Source organism: Danio rerio, chromosome 5 (assembly GCF_052040795.2).
Source record: "Danio rerio strain M-AB ecotype USA chromosome 5, GRCz13ab, whole genome shotgun sequence".
NCBI classification, from domain to species: Eukaryota; Metazoa; Chordata; class Actinopteri; order Cypriniformes; family Danionidae; genus Danio; species Danio rerio.
This window is the reverse complement of record NC_141025.1, coordinates 1,932,390-1,955,445: the sequence shown is the minus strand read 5'-3', so window position 1 is coordinate 1,955,445 and position 23,056 is coordinate 1,932,390. Positions and strand designations below refer to the sequence as shown.

Below are 23,056 nucleotides of genomic sequence, written 5' to 3'. Positions count from 1 at the left end.
ATATATATTTATATATATATATATATATATGTATATATATATATTTATATATATATATATATATATATATATATATATATATATATATATATATATTTATATATATATATATATATATATATATATATATATATATATATATATATATATATATATATATATATATATATATATTTGCAGCCTAAAATAACTGATTTTGAGAAGTTTTTCTGGAACTATTTGCGTTGAATTTTGTGTTTCCCCCTGAAATTACACAAAAATCTTGGACCTTTTTTGATTTCTGAACTCTTTCTGAACTACTGGACTGGCAAAATCATGAAAGTACTGGAAAATGCCATCGTCATGGTCATTTTTAGAGAGTAATTATTACAAATTGAATAACATTTTATACTCATCTAATCAAGCACCATCCTTTGAATGCTTTGTTAGTACACTGATCCACAATATTCCTGAAAATAGTACACAAACCTTGCCATATTAAGTCTGTATTATTCTACATAACCTCAGCTTGATGTTTACTTTTTACTGTAGTTAGAGCAAGGCAATAAACATGACTTGGAAATCAAAGGAATTAAAAGTTCAAGAGTAAAACAATAGTGGTTGGTTTCACACAGAAACACTATGAGATAAGTGATTGTGAAATGGACATCTGCATAATGAATGGTTAAGACTTACCATGTAAATAATGACATTTTCACATTAACATCCTATTGTGATTTATTGTATGTTATAAAAAGATTTCTGCTGCTGTATAAATCAATGCACGGCACACATTAGGCCCAAACACTGACTGGATCTTCAAGGAAATACACTCCACGAATTTAACACTTGGGTCCTTTTTAATTGTTTATTATGTATGAAAAATTATTTTAACACCAATCAAACATTGAGATTGAGATAACATTCAACACATGACCATAAGTTTAACAGAATTGTGTAGTTCAATGAATCTAACTGCTTTTAACAATGGCATTATATTTAAATAAAGCAGAACTAGTTTAAAACGACTCAGGATTGATCATTTTTCAGTCATTAACATGACCTCTTCACCAAAACACATGAGTGACGTGGTTTTGTATCAAGAGAAATAGTTTGCTTGACAAACATCTCTCTATCCAGAACTTTCTGCAGCATCGATTCAGCCTCCATCACCTCAAGCAGATCTCAGATTGAGCAAAATCTCAAAGCTTTTTGGTCACTTCCTCCCTCACAGCGAGACTGAGCCTTTGGGATTGTTGACTCTGGTAACTCCAGTCTTGAGCTCCTGGTATTTACAACCCTGTTGATGAACTCTTGACTTGACTGGGCAAATCTTCAGAGAATAGGCCAGCGAAAGCAAGTCAGAGTACGACATGGTTGTTCACACGTATATGCAGAGAATTTAATTAATCTATATTTAGCAGTCTCTGTAGTTGAATATCTTGCAGTGCAGATAGGCAAGTTTCTCGGCCTGTGAGCGTCTCAGCAATGGAAACCATTCCCAGTGCGGTAACTCCACAACTCTGTATCCGGCCAGTGTGAGATGCCTCCTCTTTAGTGCATGCAATCCAAGCAGCTGCTTCGTCCTGTAGCAATAATGATTCCTATTTGTCACTTGAACAGCAAGTCTCTTAACAGACGGCCTAGAATCTTTGGGGTGAGGGGAATGTTTACTAGAGTTGGTCAACAACGTCAGAAGATCATCCGTCAAGTCAATGCCCACACTGAAAAGACTTTCTCTGACCGGTTCGACTCTCAGAGGCACAGGCTGTTGGAGAGATTTGTTGAACGGCTCCAACTGAGTCTTTTGAGTATTAGTTAGCTGAGCAAGTAGGTCATCAGTTATGGTTATTCCAGAGGGTTTTTGCTCCCAGTTTTGAGAGGCGAGCTCTCGTTGGCAAGATCCAGAAGTCACTGAAACTGGTTGGTCATTTTGATCTAAGTGCACCTCCAAGTCAATAGAGCGCAAATGAGGGAGGATCATGTGCTTGCGCACAAACATCTCTCCACCCAGAAGTTTCTGCAGCATCGATTCAGCTTCGAGAACCTCAAGCTTCTGGCAGATCTCAGATTGAGCAAAATCCCAAAGCTGTTTGGTCACTTCTTCCCTCACGGCGAGACTGAGCCTCGGGATTGTTGACTCTGGTAACTCCAGTCCTACAGTTCCATCTAAAGTAAACAAGTCTCTGTTTAACTCAAGCTCCTGGTATTTACAAGCCCTGTCGACAAACTCTTCACTCAAAGCCAGACTGAGCAAGTCTTCAGGGAACAGACCAGCAAAAGCAAGTCCGAGCAGACCTGTGAGCAGATGTTCAGGGAATCGCTGAAACTCTGACTGACGTTCTCGTAAGAGTGCAGTGAGAGACGGATAAAGGTCCGGACACTGGCTGGGAAGAAATCCTAAAGATCCATAGGCCCAGAGCATCTTCGCAGCATCTTTACTCCTGCATTGATTGATCACATTAGGTAATTGTTTGGCCACAGCCAAGAGAACACGATCATCCCGGTAGTGTAGAGCGGAGAATCCCAAGATGATGTGCATGAGGCCTTGAGCCTCCATTTGTGGAGCCCGTCGTGGCACCTCCACACCCATAGCCTCCAACCATGGGAGATGGTCCAAATAGCTAAATCGCAAATACTTCATTACATTAACAATCCCAAAGTCACTCATATCCTTGACTGCAACAAGCGACCTGTCCACAAGCCGCTGAACTGCTCTTTCAGAAAGGGAGGTTTGTGCTTTAAAGAGGCCTAAACAAACAGCGCCCAGTTCTTCAGGCTTCAACTCATTTAAATGGCGCATAAGTAATGACTCGATAGATTTAACGAGGGTCTCAGGACATCCCCGACTCTCTCCAATAATGTAGATCAGCTGAACCAGCTCTGGAGGACTCATCTGGTTGAGGTTTTGACTTACATTATCGTAGAGCTTCTTGAGGTACTTAGGAACATTTCGAACAAGGCAGCGCCACAAATCTGCGGAAAGGAGCAGCTGGTGGAGATTCATTTCACTCGCTTGCTCACAGAACTCGGCTTCGTATGACGCCAGTACGCTATGAGAACGAGGCAAGTCCAAGTTCACGAAGGCCTTCAGAATATCCAATAACTGCTGCGGAGTGAAGGTGTGTATGATCGCCACACTGTACTGAAGGAGCATGCTGAATCGTGGGTCTCTTCTGACTACCGCAGTGTCTTTCAAGGGAATCTGGCTAAGTTTGTGCAAGAAGCTGGTTATATCGGAAGCTCCCATGTTGTTTTTCAGTATTGTAACTTTATTAAGGATTACCAAGGCTTCGTTGAAGTCTGAAGTAGATGTGCGCTGGGAGATGTCATGGGTCATGTTGCTGTAATCAAGTCGGCATCTCTGAAATGCGCGTGGATCAGGGCTCACACTAGGGTTTGTGTTTGGTGTCGGAAGGGCTTCTTGATTGGATTCAGATCCACTGATGTTTAACAAGGTATTCCTGGAGCTGATACTGTAGGAGTTACCCTGTATGCAGAAAGTAGGATTTGAGAGGAAACTACTGTTAATTTTTTTGCCAGTTTTTAAGTAGCTGAAATGAGAGGAACGTGACGTTCGTGTCTGGTAATACGATGAATGTTTGCACAACAGCGAGCTTTCGCGTTCTTCTCTCTTTTGCTCTCCATTGTCCACATGTGATGACAAACGCTGGGTTTTAAGGAAGGAAAGGCGCTGTACGTGAGCACAAAGACGACGCTTTGCCACGTTATGAAGTAGCACATTCGCAGACATCAGCAGCAGATACTGGAAGGGATCATAAAAAAAGTGATATGATGATTGACAGTATGCAAATGTTGTACTATTACCTACAGTTGAAGACAAAAAAAATTAATGCTTTACGAATATTTTCCAAGTGATGTTTCACAGATGATTTTTAACAGAAAAAATTGTATAAATACATTCTAATAGCTCATTTGTTTTGTCCACCATGATTCTTATGATTTATTAATGATGACAGTAATCTTAGAGCTTGATCCAAAAATAAATTTGATTAATTGATGTAAAAATAAAGTTGTAAACGTAAATCACTGGAGTTTGTATTACCGAAAAAACAACACTATTTTAAAGTTTTCACATTAAATGAAGTTTCACAAACTAATTTCAAGAGGAGCACGTGATATGATTGACTGCAGCTGGCCACTCATCTACACTCATTACCTAGCCAATCGGATTGATCCAAACTCACTATAAGTAACCTAGCTAAGATCTACTCCCTTATCTTCGTTTTCCGAAGAAACCCCCCTTCCACCCCTTCTCCTCCTTTCCTCTTTTGCCGAGGGGAGCTCTCGAGAACACCTGACCTCGTACTCCCCTCACATGCTTTATGGACCTGGCGGGAGCCCTGGGCTCAACTATCTCCGAGCTCAGGGTTCTCTTCCGGGACAGCATGCCAAACCTGCTAACTTGCTAACAAGTTGTCAAACAGTATCTAAGTGTGAATTCTTGAAATTCCATTAATTTGCAGTGACGCTACTAGCTAAACTACATTCGTCAGTAGCGTGGCACCAGCGTCACTACTTGCTGAATCAAATAGCTTTCCAGGAGCAAAGGATAGCTTTCCAGAATCTATTATTTTAAGCAAGTAGCGTCCACACAAGCTACATTTACCAATCAGGAATCATTAAGTGACGCCACTGCCGTTCAGAGCTGTAAAGCCAGTGTCTGGCCGTTAAAGATATATCCATATAATAGCAAGAATTGCAAATTCTTCATGTTTTATGGTGGTCGAAAACAAACTTGGTGAGCTACTGCCACCTCTCACTCATCATCAGGCAGACAGGAAAAACTTGCTAGATGGAAAGATGACTGTAGAGGAATTAATTCTGAATCAGGACCATACATCGAAGTCTTGAAGTTAATTCCGATGCTGTACTCTTGTTAGAGTTGAATTGGTTTTAAATCTACTCAATGTTTGTTCTGCAAATGTGCCCAAGTGCATTTACATGAAAATACTGTAAATACTTCAATATTTAAAAGTGGTTTTGAACAGTACTATAGGGAAGTAATTGAACTAATTTGCTTTATAGTTGCAATACAACATCTACATTATTGTATATAGTACAACTATAGTAATGTTGTATCTTAAATGTGCAACACCTGGTTTCTTGAATTTTTTGTTTTTGATGTCTACAAAAATGTGTTTGTGTTTGGAACAGCATAAGAATTACTGTTAATAACTGAACTGAACAGTTATGCCACACAGGGCAGGAGTGGGACTGCTATTTAGCTCTAGAGTTTCAAGCCTTAGACCGGCCCACCTCAGTCGACGACTGACTATATTAAAATAACGTTATTTCCAATTCAGTTTCTAATGACACTAACACGTCTTTTTCAAGGACACAGCTGCATGAGAACTTCAAATGTTTTTCATAAATATGAGAACATTAATTCTTTATAGATATCCAGTCCTTTGTAACTGTTAGAGCCATATTTATTATGCAAATTGTAAAATATTATGTATAGTTATCGTTATTTGTTTATTGCATTTATACTTTCTACAATCAAAATATTATTTAAATTATTATTGCATGCTTTAATTATGCCTTTGCTTATTTATGACTGATCATGTCATATCCTTGATGTAAAGAGAGAAAGAGACGGAGTGATATCGTTTTTGACCGTCGTTCTATATTGTATCGTTATATAAAGAAAAAGATTGTTCCTGCTTTGAAGAACAAATAAATACAAGAAAAGAATATAACGACTTGGATGAGTTCGTCGCGTCAGACTGGTTACTTAAAAGGATCATATTTCCAGCTTGGATAATGGAGTGCCATTATAGTAACGGTCGTCACACACGCACGCACGCACGCACGCACAAAAAAAAATGTACCCCTACATAAGTAACACACTCAGTATTATATGTCTTAACACTAAAAATGAAAAAAATAAAATAAAATAAATAAATTATCCTGGTGAGGTGCGAACTCGGATCGGCGACGTTGTAACGCAAGGTGCTAACCACTAGACCCAGTTGGCGCTGTTAAGGTGATGAGTTCGGGATAAAAAATAAGTATTGCACTGTTATCTGCTGCTATTGATGTCTAATCTTTTTCTCCCCTTTTTAGATTTCTGATCTAGTTATGGCAGATTTATTAATGTAGTGAATCATCAGATTTTCATTGAGCAGGTGTAATATTCATTAATATTAATTAATATTCACTAAGTGTGTTTGGGGTGGAATGACATGACATGTGGAGTTCCACAAGGGTCTATACTTGGACCTATTTTATTTTCTTTATATATATTTTACCTTTAGGATCTATTTTTCGTAAATATGTTGTGGCTTTTCATTTTTATGCTGACGACACTTAGATTTATGTCCCTTTAAAAAGTAGGGATAAAAAGGGGCTTGACTCCCTTATGAGATGTCTAGTCGAGGTCAAGAGCTGGCTTTCGTCAAAGTTTTTAAATTTCAATGAAGATAAAACTGAGCTGGTCTGGTTTGGCGATCCTAACCCTCTGCATTTATCAGGTTTTGGTGAGCTTTACACTTATCAAAAACCTGTTGTTAGAAACTCAGGATTTCAATTCGACAGTGATCTGAAATTTAACAAACAAGTAAATACAGTTGTTAAATCCAGTTTTTTCCATTTACGACTGGTGGCAAAAGTAAAGTCGTTTCTCTCTTTTAATGACCTTGAAAAGGTGATCCATGCTTTTATTTTGGGAAGACTTGACTATTGCAGTTCTCTGTATGTGGGTATTAGTCAAAATGCCCTAAACAGAGTGCAATTAGTATAAAATGTGGCTGCAGGGACTTCTGACAGGGACTCGCAAGTTCGAGCACATATCCCCAGTTCTTTCCTCTCTGGGCCGGCTGCCTGTTTGGTCACGGATTGATTTTAAACTATCAATCTTTGTTTTTAAATCCTTAAACAATCTGGCACCATCTTACTTATCAGACTTGCTACATGTATACAATCCTGGTAGGTCACTGAGGTCTTCTGATGAATTTATTCTATCTATACCAAGGTCCCGGTGTAAGCGAAGTGGGGATCGGGCTTTTGCTGTTGTCGTCCCAAAACTCTGGAACGGGCTTCCACCCCACATCAGACATGCTCCAACTCTACCTGTTTTTAAAAGCGTCTGAAACGCCATCTTTGTTCCTTAGTATTTGAGCCTTTTTAATGTTGAGAGGTTTGCCTTATGTTTTAATTGTTATGTATGTGATGCAGATTTTATTTTTAGTATTGATTGCGTTCAGCACTTTGCGCAACGTTGTGTTGTAAAAAATGTGCTATATAAATAAACTAACTAACTAACTAACTAATGATAGTTACATCATCATTAAACTGCGGGCTGCATTTTGCTCACGGGGCTCCGAGAAAATAACTAAAAAGAGCGAGGCTGCGGCAAAATAATGAATAAAAATAGTGTGGATATGGTCAAATAAATAAATAAATGAAAAAAGTGCAACTGCTGAGAGTGCAAGCAGCTAGGGACACAAAACGGACCGGCACACCGATTAGTATCTCCCGGTGCTCCCGATTAGCCAATCCGGGCCTGGCATTGCCACATATGTATCATTAGCAGTTTTATTGATCACTAAAACAGAACTGACTTGGATTGAAGTTGCTTCAATTTAAAAAAGAAAAATAAAAGAAATAGCTTAGAAGTAGCTTTCAGCTTAGCTCGCTACATTTCCCAGAGAGTAGCTTTTACTATAGTCAAGCTACATTTTAAGTAGAGTAACTAATAACTTAGCTCACTACATTTTCCAAGTAGCTTGCACAACCCTGTTAACTTGGTTTAATTTATTGATTTGTTTAATCAACTATTGTTTGTATGGTGTTATTTGACACTTCTAACTTCTTAATCAAATTGTAATAAAGAGCTGGGTGAAAATATCCTACACATTTTGTGGTTATGTGAACACTGCCTCACTCAGCATGCATATTGCAGATTTGCAGTATAATATAGATTGCTTTAAGGTTACCCTGTGAAGAAAACACTATAGTATGGTCATTTATAGTAATACTGTAGTGTTTATAAGCTATACTAGTAAATTAATTGAATTAATCTCTTACGGTGATTTTATTGTTGCTATGATAACCCAACAAATACAGGAATATAAACAAATTACCCAATTAGTATAGGGTTAATATAGTACAATATATCAGTTTATAGTAGCACAAACTAAAAGATGCTACAGTTTTTATTATAATTCATCAGTTCACTATAGATGATACAAAAGTATGATACAACAAAGTTATCATTTAAAATACAGTTTTTTGTTTTTTTTTATGTGGATAATTTATTATTGGACCAAATCTATTGCTATATCGTTAAATAATCTGTACTGTAAAGTGACTGACACAGAAGAGAAATTTAACAAAGAACAAATATTAATTAATAAATAAATAAATAAATAAATAAATTAAAAAACAGCAATACTTTGAGGAAATTTGCGTGTTTCTAATGCAGATTTTTAGCTGAAAACAGTTTTACTACATTACGTGGTTTCGTCTAATGAGATGTTTTATATCAGGTTGTGACAACTGAAATCCAAAAGACATTTAGCGAAAAGTTAAGTAATCTTTAATTAAAATTAGTAACTTAAACATAAAGAAATAGAACAAACATTTAAATAAGTACAGTAATTTTATAGCTTGGTAAAGTTTTCATGTTGAATTAAACTTTTTTAATAAAAATTTTACTCAATTTCTGTTAATTATATGGTTATTTGACATTTCCTAATTTCTAAATCAAATTCTAATAAAGAGCTGGGTGAAAATATACTTTACATTTTGTGATTATGTAAACACTGCCTCACTCAGCATGCATATTGCAGATTTGCAGTATAATATACGTTGTTTTAAGGTTCATTCATCATTAATTTTCTTGCCGGCTTAGTCTCTTTATTAATCTGGGGTTGCCACAGCGGAATGAACCGCCAACTTATCCAGCAAGTTTTTACGCAGCGGATGCCCTTCCAGCCGCAACACATCACTGGGAAACATCCACACACACTCATACACTACGGACAATTTAGCCTACCCAATTCCCCTATAGCGCATGTGTTTGGACTGTGGGGGAAACCGGAGCACCCGGAGGAAACCCACGCGAACGCAGGGAGAACATGCAAACTCCACACAGAAACGCCAACTGAGCCGAGGATCGAACCAGCAACTTTCTTGCTGTGACTTCATGAAAAAAATACTATAGTATGGTCATTTATAGTAATACTCTGGCATTTACAGGCTATACCATAGTAAATTACGTGAATTAATCGCTTGTGGTGATTTTATTGTTGCTATGGTAATGCAATAAATACAGGAATATAAACAAATGTCCCAATTCTGTAGTTTTCTTCAACTGGAGTGTATATTATACTACACGATACATCACAGTTTACTGTAATGCAAACATTTTTATTATAGCTACAGTATTGATTATAACTTATCAGTTGACTATGGATAATACAAAAGTATGATACAGCATTCATTAAGAAAGTTATCATTTAATTACAGTATAATTTCCACGAGGGTAATAATCTATTGCTCTAACATTAGCTAATCTTACAGACACAGAAGAGAAATTTAACATGTTTTTGATCAAGTTGTGACAGCTGAAATTCAAAACATTTAGCGGAAAATTAATATAGTGATGTGTAATTAAAATTAGTAGCATAATGAAATATAACTTAGGCGTTAATCTATGTGGCGAAATGCCTTTAATCAATCATAAAATAGATGTTGCCCTTGACAGTGAGAGTCTTATCCATCCGTTAAACAACACATTTAACACACACCGAGCGTGTATGACTGTTTAATGACACACGTACCTTTCGCGAGGGTAGTTTTCTTCAAAGTTAGAACTTAAGTTATAAAAACACAAACACAAACCCGCTCATTTGTGTTCTGAATCCACACTGACTGCATGTGTCATGCGCGCTACGGAGACCCGGAGGAGACAAACATAAAGCGGCGCATGCGCAGAAGCAGTCCAGCTGTAGCTCAGTCCAACATACACTCACCGGCCACTTTATTAGGCACAAGTTACTAGTACCCGGTTGGACACCTTTTGCATTCAGAACCACCTTAATCCTTGGTGGCAGAGATTAAACAAGCTGCTGGAAATATTCCTCAGAGATTTTGCTCCATATTGTCATGATAGCATTACACGGTTGCTGCAGATTTGTCGGCTGCACATCCATGATGCCAATCTCCCGTTCCACCACATCCCAAAGCTGCTCTATTGGATTGAGCTCTGGTGACTGTGGAGGCCATTTGAGTACAGTGAACTCATCGTCATGTTCAAGAAACCAGTCTGAGATGATTGAGCTTTATGACATGCTGCGTTATCCTGCTGGAAGTAGCCATCAGAAGATGGAGACACTGTGCTCATAAAGGGATGGACATGGTCAGCAGCAATACTCAGGTAGGCTGTGGCGTTGATGCTCAATTGGTACTAATGGACCCAAAGAAAATCTCCCCCACACCATTTCACGACCACCACCAGCCTGAACCGCTGATACAAGGCAGGATGGATCCATGCTTTCATGTTGCTGAGGGCAAATTCTGCCCCGAGCATCTGAATGTGTCAGCAGAAATGGAGACTCATCAGAGCAGCAACGTTTCTCCAATCTTCTATTGTCCAGTTTTGGTGAGTCTGTGTGAATTGTAGCCTCAGTTTCCTGTTCTTAGCTGACAGGAGCGGCACCCGGTGTGCTCTTCAGCTGCTGTTGCCCATCCGCCTCAAGGTTGGACGTGTTGTGTGTTCAGAGATGCTCTTCTGCAGAGCTCGGTTGTAGCGAGTGCTTATTTGAGTTACTGTTGCCTTTCTATCAGCTGGAACCAGTCTGGCCATTCTCCTCTGACCTCTGGCATCAACGAGGCATTTGTGTCCACAGAACTGCCGCTCACTGGATATTTCCCTTTTTGTCGAAACATTCTCTGTAAACCCTAGAGATGGTTGTGTGTGAAAATCCCACTCAGAGCAGCCTGTCTGGCACTACCACGTTCAAAGTCACTTAAATCCCCTAATTAAACTCTAATTAAAGTAGTCAACATTTGAAGCAGATCAAATATTTTCATCAAAGTTATGCTAAAAGTAAGACATGTATTAAACAATATTAATATTTTTACAACTTACCATATCAATATTTATTCATCTTTTTACTTTTAAACTATGCAATAGCTACAAATTCACAATAAATGTTCTCTGTATACAACAGATCTACTGATTTAAAATCAATACACAAAATTAATTTAAAAACAAAAACATTATTTTGAATGGAATCATTAAGAGACCGCTTTTTTCCTGTATTCACATCTTTATTTATTTAAATTAATATCTGCTAAGATATGCTCTTCCCAAGCAAATTCTGGAAAAAAAAGACAGAAAAAATGAAATGTTTACAAAAAAAAAAAACTCTCACCCAAAGTTCTGAACAACTGATAGCCCACATGAAGGAATACTATAGTAATTTAAAGCAAATACTATAGTGTTTTTGCAGAATACAGTAAAGTGTATCATATTGTGTCGCATTTACAACTCGTCTTTTAATAAATTCCAAGTAGGTATCGCTGCAGCCTGAAGACCTCCATGTAAGAGGGATTACACCGCAAGTAGGTTGGGTGACCTCCAAGTGGGAAGGACTTACGCCACAAGTAGGCTGGGTTTACTTGGTGTAGGTGGAGTAGACATTAATAAAACACATCAGGTTACTGTGAGGTTGGGTTTAGGGTTGGGGTAGATGTAGACATTTATAAAGCACAACATTAGACTCTGTGTCATGTGAAAGACATTAAATAAATAAAAACTCCAGGTTTGTACAGCCCACTTGGAGCTCAAGGACCACTTACTTGGAGCTGGCTCCGGCGACTGTTATACACTTCTCATAAATTCTCTAGTTTACTGTAGTATTAATTATTTTGAACTAATAAACTGTTTTGAATATGTAGTATAACTCAGCTTTTACTACAGTAAACTGTGGAGTATTATGTACCCTATAGTTGTGGAAAACTACAGAATTGGGTCATTTGTTTATATTACTGTAGTTGGTGTTACCATAGCAAAAGATTAATTACTATAATTGCTTTAACCATAGCAACTATAAAATAACCACAACAGATTATTACTATAGCTGCTGTGTTACCATAGCAACTATAGAATCACCAGAACAGATTAATTACTATCGTTATTGTGTTACCATAGCAACTATATCACCACGCCAGATTATTCCCATAGCTGTTGTGTTACAGTAGCAACTATATAGTCACCACGACAGATTATTCCCATAGTTGTTGTGTTACCGTAGCAACTATATAGTCACCACGACAGATTATTCCCATAGTTGTTGTGTTACCATAGCAACTACACAATCACCAAAACGGACTAATTAATACAGTTGCAGATTAGTTGTTGTGTTACCATAGCAACTAATGAATCAACACACCAGAATAATTACTGTAGTTGCCGTTACCATAGCAACTATAGAATTACAATGAAAGATTAGTTACTATAGTTGCTGTGTTACCATAGCAACTATAGAATCACCTGCACAGAAAAATTACTGCCCTTGTGTTACCATAGTAGCTGAGGAATTACCACAACAGATTTGTTATAATAGCAACTATAAAATCCTTAGAACAGATTACTGTAGTTGCTGTTACCATAGCAACTATAGAATCACCGTAACAGATTAATTACTATAGTTGCTGTGTTACTATAGCAACTAAAGAACTACTTCAACAGCTCAATCATTATAGTTGTTGTGTTCCCATAGCGACTATAAAATCACCATAGCATATCAATCACTATAGATGTTGTGTTGCCATAGCAACTATAGAATCACAATAACAGAATAATTGCCATAGTTGCTGTCTTACCATAGCAACTATAGAATCACCAAAACAGATCAATCACTATGGTTGTTGAGTTACCATAGCAACTAAAGAATTACTTCAACAGATCAATCACTATAGTTGTTGTTACCATAGCAACTATAGAATCACCATAACATATTAATTAATATAGTTGTTGTTACCATAGCAACTAAAGAATTCAGTTAACAGATCAATCAATATAGTTGTTGTGTTCCCATAGCAACTATAGAATTGCTTGACTCAAGTACTCTGCTATAGCATAGTGTTTCCTATAAATGACTGTAGTATCTTTTCATGTGGGTGAGAACGGGGAAAAGACATCGGACTCTCGAATGGGTGACTTTACCATAATATAGCCAATCGAAGGTTTGAAGATCCATCATATATGTATATTATATTCCTATATTAATAGTTTGAAAAATAAAAGCTGACATGTCAGTCTCATTACTTCACAAAAGTATTCACACGCATTAGCTCAGTATATTTGGATAGAGTAGTTCTGTACACATAAGGAACAGTGATATTTACATGCTCCGTCTCTACCAAGAACACAGCAGGACACAACAGAAGCACATTAGCAGCAAATGGTGGAGAGTGGCGTCCATCTAAAGCTTTATCCGCTAACACCTGGTGTCAGAAAGCTGCGTGGATGGATCGGAAATGATTATCTCCAACATATTAGTAATGATAGAAAACAAGAGGCACGAGCATCAGGAAAAGCACTGGGAGACACACTCCACGTCCTTCTATTGCATTTCTGTAGCAGAAAGAAAGAAATCACTTTAGGCAAATGGTTTGTGCTTGTTTCTGATCCCATTCGCTTCGTCCAGCACGTATAAGACCAAAAGAGTCTGGCCTGTTAGTGCTGTGGTATGACTAAAGCTAAAACTGTGTTTGAAACAAAAAGATCTGGCAACTGGCGTCCATTCGAGCTCAATGGAGTCATTTCTATATAGCTTATAAGCAACATTTATAGGCTTTGTGACAAAAGGTGTTGTGTAAAATGCTACCACTACAATAGCAAACCACTTTTGTCCCTCCTCAGAGCCTGTAGTTTGTTGTTTATATTCTTCAGAAAAGCATACAGCCGTTTCTATACAAGAGAGCATGCTGCAGGATTATCGTCATACCATATTTGATACCATACTTAACTGTAAATTTACTAGCATCAAGTAGTTAGATCTTGCCAGTGGAAATATTTTTACTGCCTTTTAATTTAATTTATTGTAATTTTCTTCCTTTCACAAAAATTGAAAAATGTCAAAATTAATTTTTAAACATCTAATTAAATATAATACTTTGACTCAAATATATATTAGATACCTCACCAGTGAATGTATCTTAATTTAAGAACGTGTAAATATTTTGGCTGAAATAAAACAAGACAAAAAGTACAGAGGAAGGAGTACATAAAAGATTTCAAGGTCAAATCTTTACCATTTTTTTCTAGTTCATTGATCAAACTCTAAATGCAGTTACCACAGCAACCATAAAATCACCACAACAGATTAATTACTACAGTTGCTGTGTTACTTTAGCAACTATAGCATTACCACAACAAGCTAATTACTACAGTTGCTGTGTTACTATAGCAACTATAGAATTACCGCAATCAGTAAGTACTACAGTTAGTGTTACCATAGCAACTATAGAATTACCACATGGTATTAGTTACTACGGTTGTTGTGTTACCATAGCAACTATATAATTACCACAACAGATCAGTTACTACAGTTGTTGTTACCATAGCAACTACAGAATTACCACAACGGATTAGTTAATACAGTTGCTGTGTTTCCAATAGCAACTATAAAAGTACCACAATTGATTAGGTATTACAGTTGTTGTAACCATAGCAACTATAGAATTACCACATTGGATTAGTTACTACAGTTGTTGTGTTACCATAGCAACTATAGAATCACCACAACAAATTATTTACTATGGTTGTTGTTACCATAACATCAAAGAATTACCATGACGGATTATTACAGTTGTTGTGTTACCATAGCAACTATAGAATTACCATAATCGATTAGTAACTACAGTTGATGTTACCATAGCAACTATAGAATTACCACAACTGATTAGTTGATACAGTTGCTGTGCTACCATAGCAACTATAGAATTACAATAATCGATTAGTAACTACAGTTGATGTTACCATAGCAACTATAGAATTACCACAACCGATTACTTGATACAGTTGCTGTGTTACCATAGCAACTATTGATTAGCCACAATCGATTAGGTACTACATTTGTTACCATAGCAACTATAGAATTACCACAACGAATAAGTTACTACAGTAATTGTGTTACCATAGCAACTTCATAATTACCACAACGGATTAGTTACTACAGTTGATGTTACTATAGCAACTAACGAATAACCACAACTGATTAGTTACTACAGTTGTTGTGTTACCATACCAACTATAGTTACCACAACAAATTAGTTACTACAGTTGCTGTGTTACCATGGGAACTATAGAAATACCACAACAGATCAGTTACTACAGTTGTTGTTACCATAGCAACTACAGAATTACCACAACGGATTAGTTAATACAGTTGCTGTGTTTCCAATAGCAACTATAAAAGTACCACAATTGATTAGGTATTACAGTTGTTGCTACCATAGCAACTATAGAATGACTACTACGGATTAGTTACTACAGTTGCTGTGCTACCAAATGCAACAATAAAATTACCACAATTGATTAGGTTCTACAATTGTTGTAACCATAGCAACTATAGAATTACCACATTGGATTAGTTACTACAGTTGTTGTGTTACCATAGCAACTATAGAATCACCACAACAAATGATTTACTATGGTTGTTGTTACCATAACATCAAAGAATTACCATGACGGATTATTACAGTTGTTGTGTTACCATAGCAACTATAGAATTACCATAATCGATTAGTAACTACAGTTGATGTTACCATAGCAACTATAGAATTACCACAACCGATTAGTTGATACAGTTGCTGTGCTACCGTAGCAACTATTGAATTGCTACAATCGATTAGGTACTACATTTGTTACCATAGCAACTATAGAATTACCACAACGAATAAGTTACTACAGTAATTGTGTTACCATAGCAACTTCATAATTACCACAACGGATTAGTTACTACAGTTGATGTTACTATAGCAACTAACGAATAACCACAACTGATTAGTTCCTACAGTTGTTGTGTTACCATATCAACTATAGTTACCACAACAAATTAGTTACTACAGTTGCTGTGTTACCATGGCAACTATAGAAATACCACAACGAATAAATTACTACAGTTGCTTTGTTACCATAGCAACTACAGAATTAGACTCAAGCCCATTTTGCGCAGCATGCTCTGTGGTATGCAGAAACAGTATGCTCTTCTGAAGTGTGAAACTACACCCCTCGACTCCCGCTCATAAACTCCACATGATCTCTGTGCACTTACTTCAAAACATTTAAAATGATCACTTCAGTCTACTGCATATTACATCTTTAAAGTCTAAATGATACTCTCAGCAAGTATACATTGACACATATTATATGCTCTTTTTGGAAGAATGTAAAAGTCAAATATAATCCTGTTCAGGACGGCACAGTTTTGGCTCAGCCGCTGTCCGTCTCCAGCAGCTTCATCAACCAAACCGCCTTTAGCCGAGTCCTCTGGGAAAAGCAGGATATTTAAACATATTCACTGTTTCTTTAAATCTCAATCTCTCGCTCTATTATACTCTACATCGCTGGAAACATAGAAAAGGGCAAAAACAACATTCAGGTGATACAGTACGTTCTGAGTGTAAATGAATATATGCGTCCTCCGCCGCTGCTTTGGCCAATAGAGCAGGAGGGTTGAGCGCTCCTCTGTCCCATAACCGACCTCAAAACAGTTTCAACACAAGCACTTGAACACAAAAAACAATTGTAAATTAGCATAGCATGGCGTCAATCTGGTAGATGCTTATATCCTCATACACTGCCATTCAAATGTTTGGAAATAAAAGTATGCTGGGTTGTGCATTATAAATTAATGTACAGCCATTTTTTTATTGTAATGTTTCTTTGCTGAAGAAAAGTACACACTCTAAAATATTCTGGCTTATTGGGTCAAATATGGACAAACCCAACCATTTTTTCAATTAAATTCAAATTACATGTTTTAACTCAATAGTTTTAATTCACGTAATTCACGACAGATGTATTACTATAGTTGCCGTGTTACCATGGCAACTATAGAATTAACACAGCAAATCAATTATTAATTTTTTTTTGTTACCATAGCAACTATAGAACTAGCGCAACAAATCAATTACTACAGTTGTTGTGTTACCATAGCAACTATAGAATTAACACAGCAAATCAATTACTATAACGGTTGTGTTACCATAGCAACTATAGAACTAGCACAACAAATCAATTACTACAGTTGTTGTGTTACCATAGCAACTATAGAATTAACACAGCAAATCAATTACTTTAACGGTTGTGTTACCATAGCAACTATAGAACTAGCACAACAAATCAATTACTACAGTTGTTGTGTTACCATAGCAACTATAGAATTAACCCAGCAAATCAATTACTACAGTTGTTTCGTTACCATAGCAACCATAGACTCACCATGACAGATTAATTACTACAGTTGGTGTGTTACCATAGCAACTATAGAATTAACACCACAAATTACTACAGTTGTTGTGTTACCATAGCAACTATAGAATTACACAACTAATTAATTACTACATTTGTTGTGTTACCATAGCAAATGTAGAATTAACACAGCAAATTAATTACTACAGTTGTTGTGTTACCATAGCAACCATAGAATCACCACGACAGATTAATTACTACAGTTGTTGTGTTACCATAGCAACTACAGAACTAACACAGCAAATTAATTACTACAGTTGTTGCGTTACTATAGCAACTATAGAATTAACACAACTTATCAATTACTAGTTGTTGTGTTACCATAGCAACCATAGAATCACCATGACAGATTAATTACTACAGTTGTTGTGTTAACATAGCAACTATAGAATTAACACCACAAATTATTACAGTTGTTGTGTTACCATAGCAACTGTAGAATTAAACACAGCAAATTATTTACTACCATTGTTGTGTTACCATAGCAAATGTAGAATTAACACAGCAAATTAATTACTACAGTTGTTTTGTTACCATAGCAACCATAGAATCACCACAACAAATTAATTACTACCGTTGTTGTGCTACCATAGCAACTGTAGAATTAACACAGCAAATTAATTACTACAGTTGTTGCATTACTATAGCAACTATAGAATAAACACAACTAACCAATTACTAGTTGTTGTGTTACCATAACAACTATAGAATCACCACGACAGATTAATTACTATAGTTCCTGTGTAACCAGCTCAATGTGCTTGTGTTGAACACGTTTCCGGTCTCCCGATCCAACTGACTGATTTTGGTCCTAAAACGCGACAGTATTTTGTGTCTAAGCACCAATACGAGATCTTCACTGAACTCCCTGCAGGTTACAAATCACAAGACGAGCTCCTGATTGCTGCAGATTGGATGAAATCGCTTCAGTTTTTGAATGCACGTTTTTAATCCCCGTTAATTAAACCCCTGAGTGTTCGCAGCTCATCTGCACTAACCGGCCCCTTGTCTATCGGATACGGCTCTTAACCACCCGCCCTCAACACTGCAAAAGCGATTAGTTACTTCACTTAAAAATAGTCAGTAAACCCATTGCCTTATATTTTAGAATTATGCACATAGTTTGTTTACTTAATAATAATAATAATAATAATTAGGCAACAAGTTTACTCTCTTTTTTTAAGTAAAGGTAAGCAACTAATCGGTTTTTACAGTGTACCCTCAACTCAAAACACCCGCCCGAGACCAGCAGGGCATCCTTGGACAGTCCTCCAGTAGCTGGGATTGTACCGAATGCTAATAAATAGTAATTTTTACTGCATCAGATCTCCGTGGACTCGATGCGCTCCAGCCGTGTGGGAACGGGCCACGGCGGCGCCAGCGTGTGCAGATCGGGCAGCTTCTTCTCCTCTACAGGCGGAGTGGGAGATGTCAGCGATATACACACAGATACGGGTGGATCTGGAGACGGGAGAGCCGGAGTGCAGATTTGAGAGCCCAGTTTGTCCACGCGCTCCTCCAGCGCCTGGTTTTTCTGCAGCATCTCCACATAGCTGAGCTGCAGCTGCGCCTGATATTTAAGCACGCGCTCCTTCTCGTCCTGCCAGGTCTGCCGCTCCTGGGCGAAGCTGAGGGCCTGGCGCTCCCGCTGCTGCCGCTCCAGACGAAGCTCACCCTGCAGTCGCTCCAGCTGACACCGCAGGTCGCCCGACTCTTGGAGCTGCACCTTGGAGTCGTCGCTCTGCAGAGCGAGCAGTGGATCAGGCGCAGGTAGGGCCGGCAGGGATGTGGAGGTCTCTGCAGGAGACAGGAGACGATCTCGGCTGCGGGATGACACCAGTTGCCCCATGTCTGGAGGATTGGTGTCGCCGGTGCGACTGCTGAGTTCGCTGAGGGCCTTCTTCAGACGCGAGACCTCTGCCTCAAATGCGCTCAGCTTGTCACGTAGCACAGTCACCTGCGGAAAACAGGGGTGGACATTAGGGGTGACAAAATTAATTATTTCTTTAATGCACTGGACACAGATGAGGAAGCTTCAAACATTTCAGGTCACAGCGCTAGCAATACTGGAAGCACCAAGATAGTGAACTATGGTTTTATTTCATTTTCTCGAAGCAAAGAGTCTCTGACCCAGCCACAGTGCGTTATCTGTGTTAAAATTCTTGCTGATGAATGCATGAGACCGTCTAAACTTATAAGACATTTGCAGACGACTTATCCCCAATACAGCCAGGTGTACCCAATACAAATGGCCTACTGTTGTTTTGCTTTTATATTTTACATTAGGCTATTATTTGTGAATAGTAATAAACAAACCGTCTATTTTTGGACATACCTACTGCAAACTTATATGAACGATAAGATTATTAAATGTGGAGGGGGGCCTTACAATATTTTCTGGGGGGAAAAGAGGTTGCAGGCAAAAAATGGTTAGGAACCACTGTTCTACAGCATCAAATCTGCACTCAGTGATACTGGCAACACTACAACATCACCGTCAAATGTTACATGTGCATTGTGACACATGCAAGTGTAACGGAGACCCGCTAGTAGGTGCTGTGCAGGTAAACCTCACGCCTCTGACCTCTTAAGCTGCTCTAGCGACAGACATTAGAGGTCATGGTCTTTAGCCTCCTTGTTAGAGCAATCGACTCCCATGCGGAAGGTTGTCGGTTCAATCACAGCTCGGAGCGGGTTGGGTGGCGTAGGACCGGTGGGGTTACATTGGATGGGAGTGAGGTTTAGGGGGGTGAGTGTAACGGAGGCCAGCTAGTAGGGGCTGTGCAGGTAAACCTCACTCCTCTGACCTCTAAAGGTGCTCCAGCGACAGATGTTAGGGACCATGGTCTTTAGCCTCCTTTTTAGAGCAACTGACTCCCATGTGGAGGGTTGTCAGTTCGATCCCAGCTCAGAGCGGGTTGGGTCGAGCAGGTTGGGTGGCGTAGGACCGGCGGCGTTACATTGGTAATTGGTAATGTAACCCCACCGGTCCAACGCCACCCAACCCGCTCCAGTGTCTGTCTGACAAACTATGGCTGGGGCTATTAACTAAGGCAAATTCATCTAAGTTCGTTATTTCCAATGGAGGGACACGCACACAACGCAACACACTCATGCTTTTCAGGCGCATCTAGTTGAGATGACAGGGGATAGTTTCGCCGCTGGGTCTATTTTTGCCGGTGCATTGATAATGACCAAAAACACATTAAATGAGCAATTTTACCCAATAAATGCAACAATAACATCCACTGACTTTTATATATTGATCAAATAAACTTAAACGATTAAAACAGTAACAAATATTTAGTTGATCTTGAACTACAAAATGAAATTTAAAACAGTTTTAAACTAGTGGGGTTTTGAAATCAATGATTGTAAATAATCGTGATAACCGTGATTATTTCTTAGACTATAATCGTACAATCAAAATTTATAACCGTTGCATCCCTAGTCGTGACACACCGACATATTTGGTCAAGTTCAGGCCCAGTTATGGGTTGTTAACTTGACTGAGACTTGGCCCAGATATGGTTCATGTTTGGCCATTGAATGTAAGCCAGACTTGCTGAAGCTGACTGTGTGGGCCAGCTCTGGGCCAGAGAAATTAAACACAAACACATGCGCTATAGGGGAATTGGTGAACTAAATTGGCTGTGTATGAGTGTGTGTGTGAATGAGTGTGTATGGGTGTTTTCCAGTACTGCGGCTAGAAGAGCATCCACTATGTAAAACATATGTTGGAACAGTTGACAGTTCATTCCACTGTGGCGGCTCCTGGTAAATACTAATTGGTTGACTAAATGAATGAATGAACGAATTTATACTACAGGGCTGCTAAATGCTTGATTCTGATTGGCTGATGAACATTATAATTATTTTTCACATAAGCTCACAGCTAAAGTAGTCCCGGCAGGTTTTGGCTGCTGATAATGGCGTACCTCAGCCAGCATGGTCTGCAGTTCAGCCTCACAGCGCTCCAGCTCCAGGGTTTTGGTGCAGAAGGACTCTTTGAGGCTGATCTCGGCCTCTTCTCGCTCCCGCAGCTGAGCGTTGAGGTCTTTGAGCTGCCCGCGCAAACACACCATCTCTCCGGCCCGCTGCGTCACCTCGCCCTGACTGTCCCGCAGCTGCTGCTTCAACAGAGAGATCTCACCTGCCTTCTGACACACCTGCACACACACACAAGGATGCATACACACATATATTCAAACAAGACTAATAATTCTGACTTCAACTGTACGTACAAAATGAATAGCTAATGAGAGATGTTGTTATTAGAGTCTGACCTCCCACTTGGTCTCCTCCAGGCGGGGCAGGATATCGGCCTGCTCCTTCCGGAAGTCCAGGCACTTTTTCTCCAGCTCCTCCCTCTGAGCGAGCAGCATCGTCATCTCATCCTGCAGGCGGCGCTTGTCCTGCTGCAGCCGGCTGATCTGCGCCTGCAGGGCCTGCTGGGAGCGCTGGGCGCGGCGCGACACCTGCTGCAGCCGCCCGGCGTAGTTCTGCCGCAGATCCTCCATCTCGCGCTCCCACAGACGCTGCTTCTCCTCGAACACCTGCACGATGGCCGCCTCGCTCTGGTCCAGGTTACGTCGCATGTGGATCACCTGTGAGTGCAGAACAATGCAAAAAAAAATCATCTCGTGGTGTTGATGCATGCTCACACATTCAAGCATTAACACAATAGCAATAACACATGCATCTTCAACAGATTAATGTTTTAACACATGCACTTATATAGTGACGTTAACTACTGGAACTAACTTAAAGCGCCATCTACTGTTAAATTAGCCTAGAGTGAATCAATTCCACACAGAATCGTAATGCATTGCTTGACAGTTGTTTTACCCTACTTCTTGCTGTAGTCTAGAACGTCGTCTGCTGTTTAAAACTAATCTAGAGCGCCATCTACTCTTATAAACTATTTTAGAACGTCATCTGCTGTAATAAACTAGTCTAGAGCGCCATCTGCTGTTAAAAACAAGCCTAGAGCGCCATCTGCTATTAAAAACTAGTCTAGAACGCTGTCTGCTTTTAAGAACTAGCCTAGAGCGCTGTCTGCTGTTAATAACTAGGCTAGAGTGCCATCCGCTGTTAAGCACTAGTCTAGAGCGCCATCTGCTGTTAAACACTAATCTAGAGTGCCGTCTGCTGTAAAAAACTAGCCTAGAGCACCATCTACAACAAAACACTAGCCTAGAGCGCCATCTGCTGTTAAACACTAGCCTAGAGTGCCGTCTGCTGTTAAAAACTAGCCTAGCGCACCATCTACTACAAAACACTAGCCTAGAGCGCCATCTGCTGTTAAACACTAATCTAGAGCGCCATCTGCTGTTAAAAATTAGCCTAGAGCACCATCTAAATACAAAACTTTAGCCTAGAGTGCCACCTGCTATTAAACACTAGCCTAGAGTGCCATCTGCTGTTAAAAACTAGTCTAGAGTGCTGTCTGCTGTTAAAAACTAGCCTACAGCACCATCTACTACAAAACACTAGCCTAGAGCACCATCTGCTGATAAACACTAGCCTAGAGTGTCATCTGCTGTTTAAAACAAGCCTAGA

The 23,056-nt window shown here is 38.9% G+C and overlaps 3 protein-coding genes and 1 long non-coding RNA gene across 12 annotated transcripts in view; 1 reads left to right on the top strand and 3 right to left on the bottom strand.

Annotated features, from left to right (window-relative positions):
* dnm1a (dynamin 1a) overlaps nucleotides 1-23,056 on the bottom strand; it is a 582,590-nt gene that overhangs the window by 277,442 nt on the left and 282,092 nt on the right. The gene's annotated exons all lie outside the window — the stretch shown is intronic.
* fastkd5 (FASTK mitochondrial RNA regulator 5) lies at nucleotides 837-9,892 on the bottom strand. Of its 2 annotated transcripts, none has more exons than XM_087253168.1 (2): nucleotides 9,789-9,892; nucleotides 837-3,745 (listed from the first exon to the last, which is right to left on the bottom strand). In XM_087253168.1, exon 2 carries the CDS (start codon nucleotides 3,731-3,733, stop codon nucleotides 1,397-1,399), a length of 2,337 nt encoding a protein of 778 aa, XP_087109294.1. In that variant the 5' UTR covers nucleotides 3,734-3,745; nucleotides 9,789-9,892; the 3' UTR covers nucleotides 837-1,396. The 2 variants fall into 2 exon arrangements, with proteins under 2 accessions (XP_087109294.1, XP_087109293.1); XM_087253167.1 differs by having other exon boundaries at nucleotides 9,850-9,892.
* On the top strand, nucleotides 11,090-16,141 carry LOC147843771 (uncharacterized). The gene is made up of 3 exons (XR_015490908.1): nucleotides 11,090-14,380; nucleotides 14,436-14,666; nucleotides 15,454-16,141. It is a non-coding gene; the product is annotated as an uncharacterized LOC147843771 (long non-coding RNA).
* Nucleotides 13,279-23,056, bottom strand: part of lzts3a (leucine zipper, putative tumor suppressor family member 3a) — a 28,874-nt gene continuing 19,096 nt past the window's right edge. For 4 of the 7 annotated variants that reach the window (XM_087253186.1, XM_087253190.1, XM_087253184.1 and 1 more), the window contains exons 4-7: nucleotides 21,781-22,101; nucleotides 21,433-21,663; nucleotides 17,374-19,451; nucleotides 13,279-17,264 (exon numbers count right to left, since the gene is read on the bottom strand). In XM_087253186.1, the coding sequence (XP_087109312.1) occupies nucleotides 18,816-19,451; nucleotides 21,433-21,663; nucleotides 21,781-22,101 (1,188 nt within the window). In that variant the 3' untranslated portion in view covers nucleotides 13,279-17,264; nucleotides 17,374-18,815. Of the gene's footprint in view, nucleotides 17,291-17,373; nucleotides 19,452-21,432; nucleotides 21,664-21,780; nucleotides 22,102-23,056 lie in introns of all 7 variants that reach the window. The other 3 variants (XM_087253185.1, XM_087253189.1, XM_087253187.1) reach the window with 2 other exon arrangements.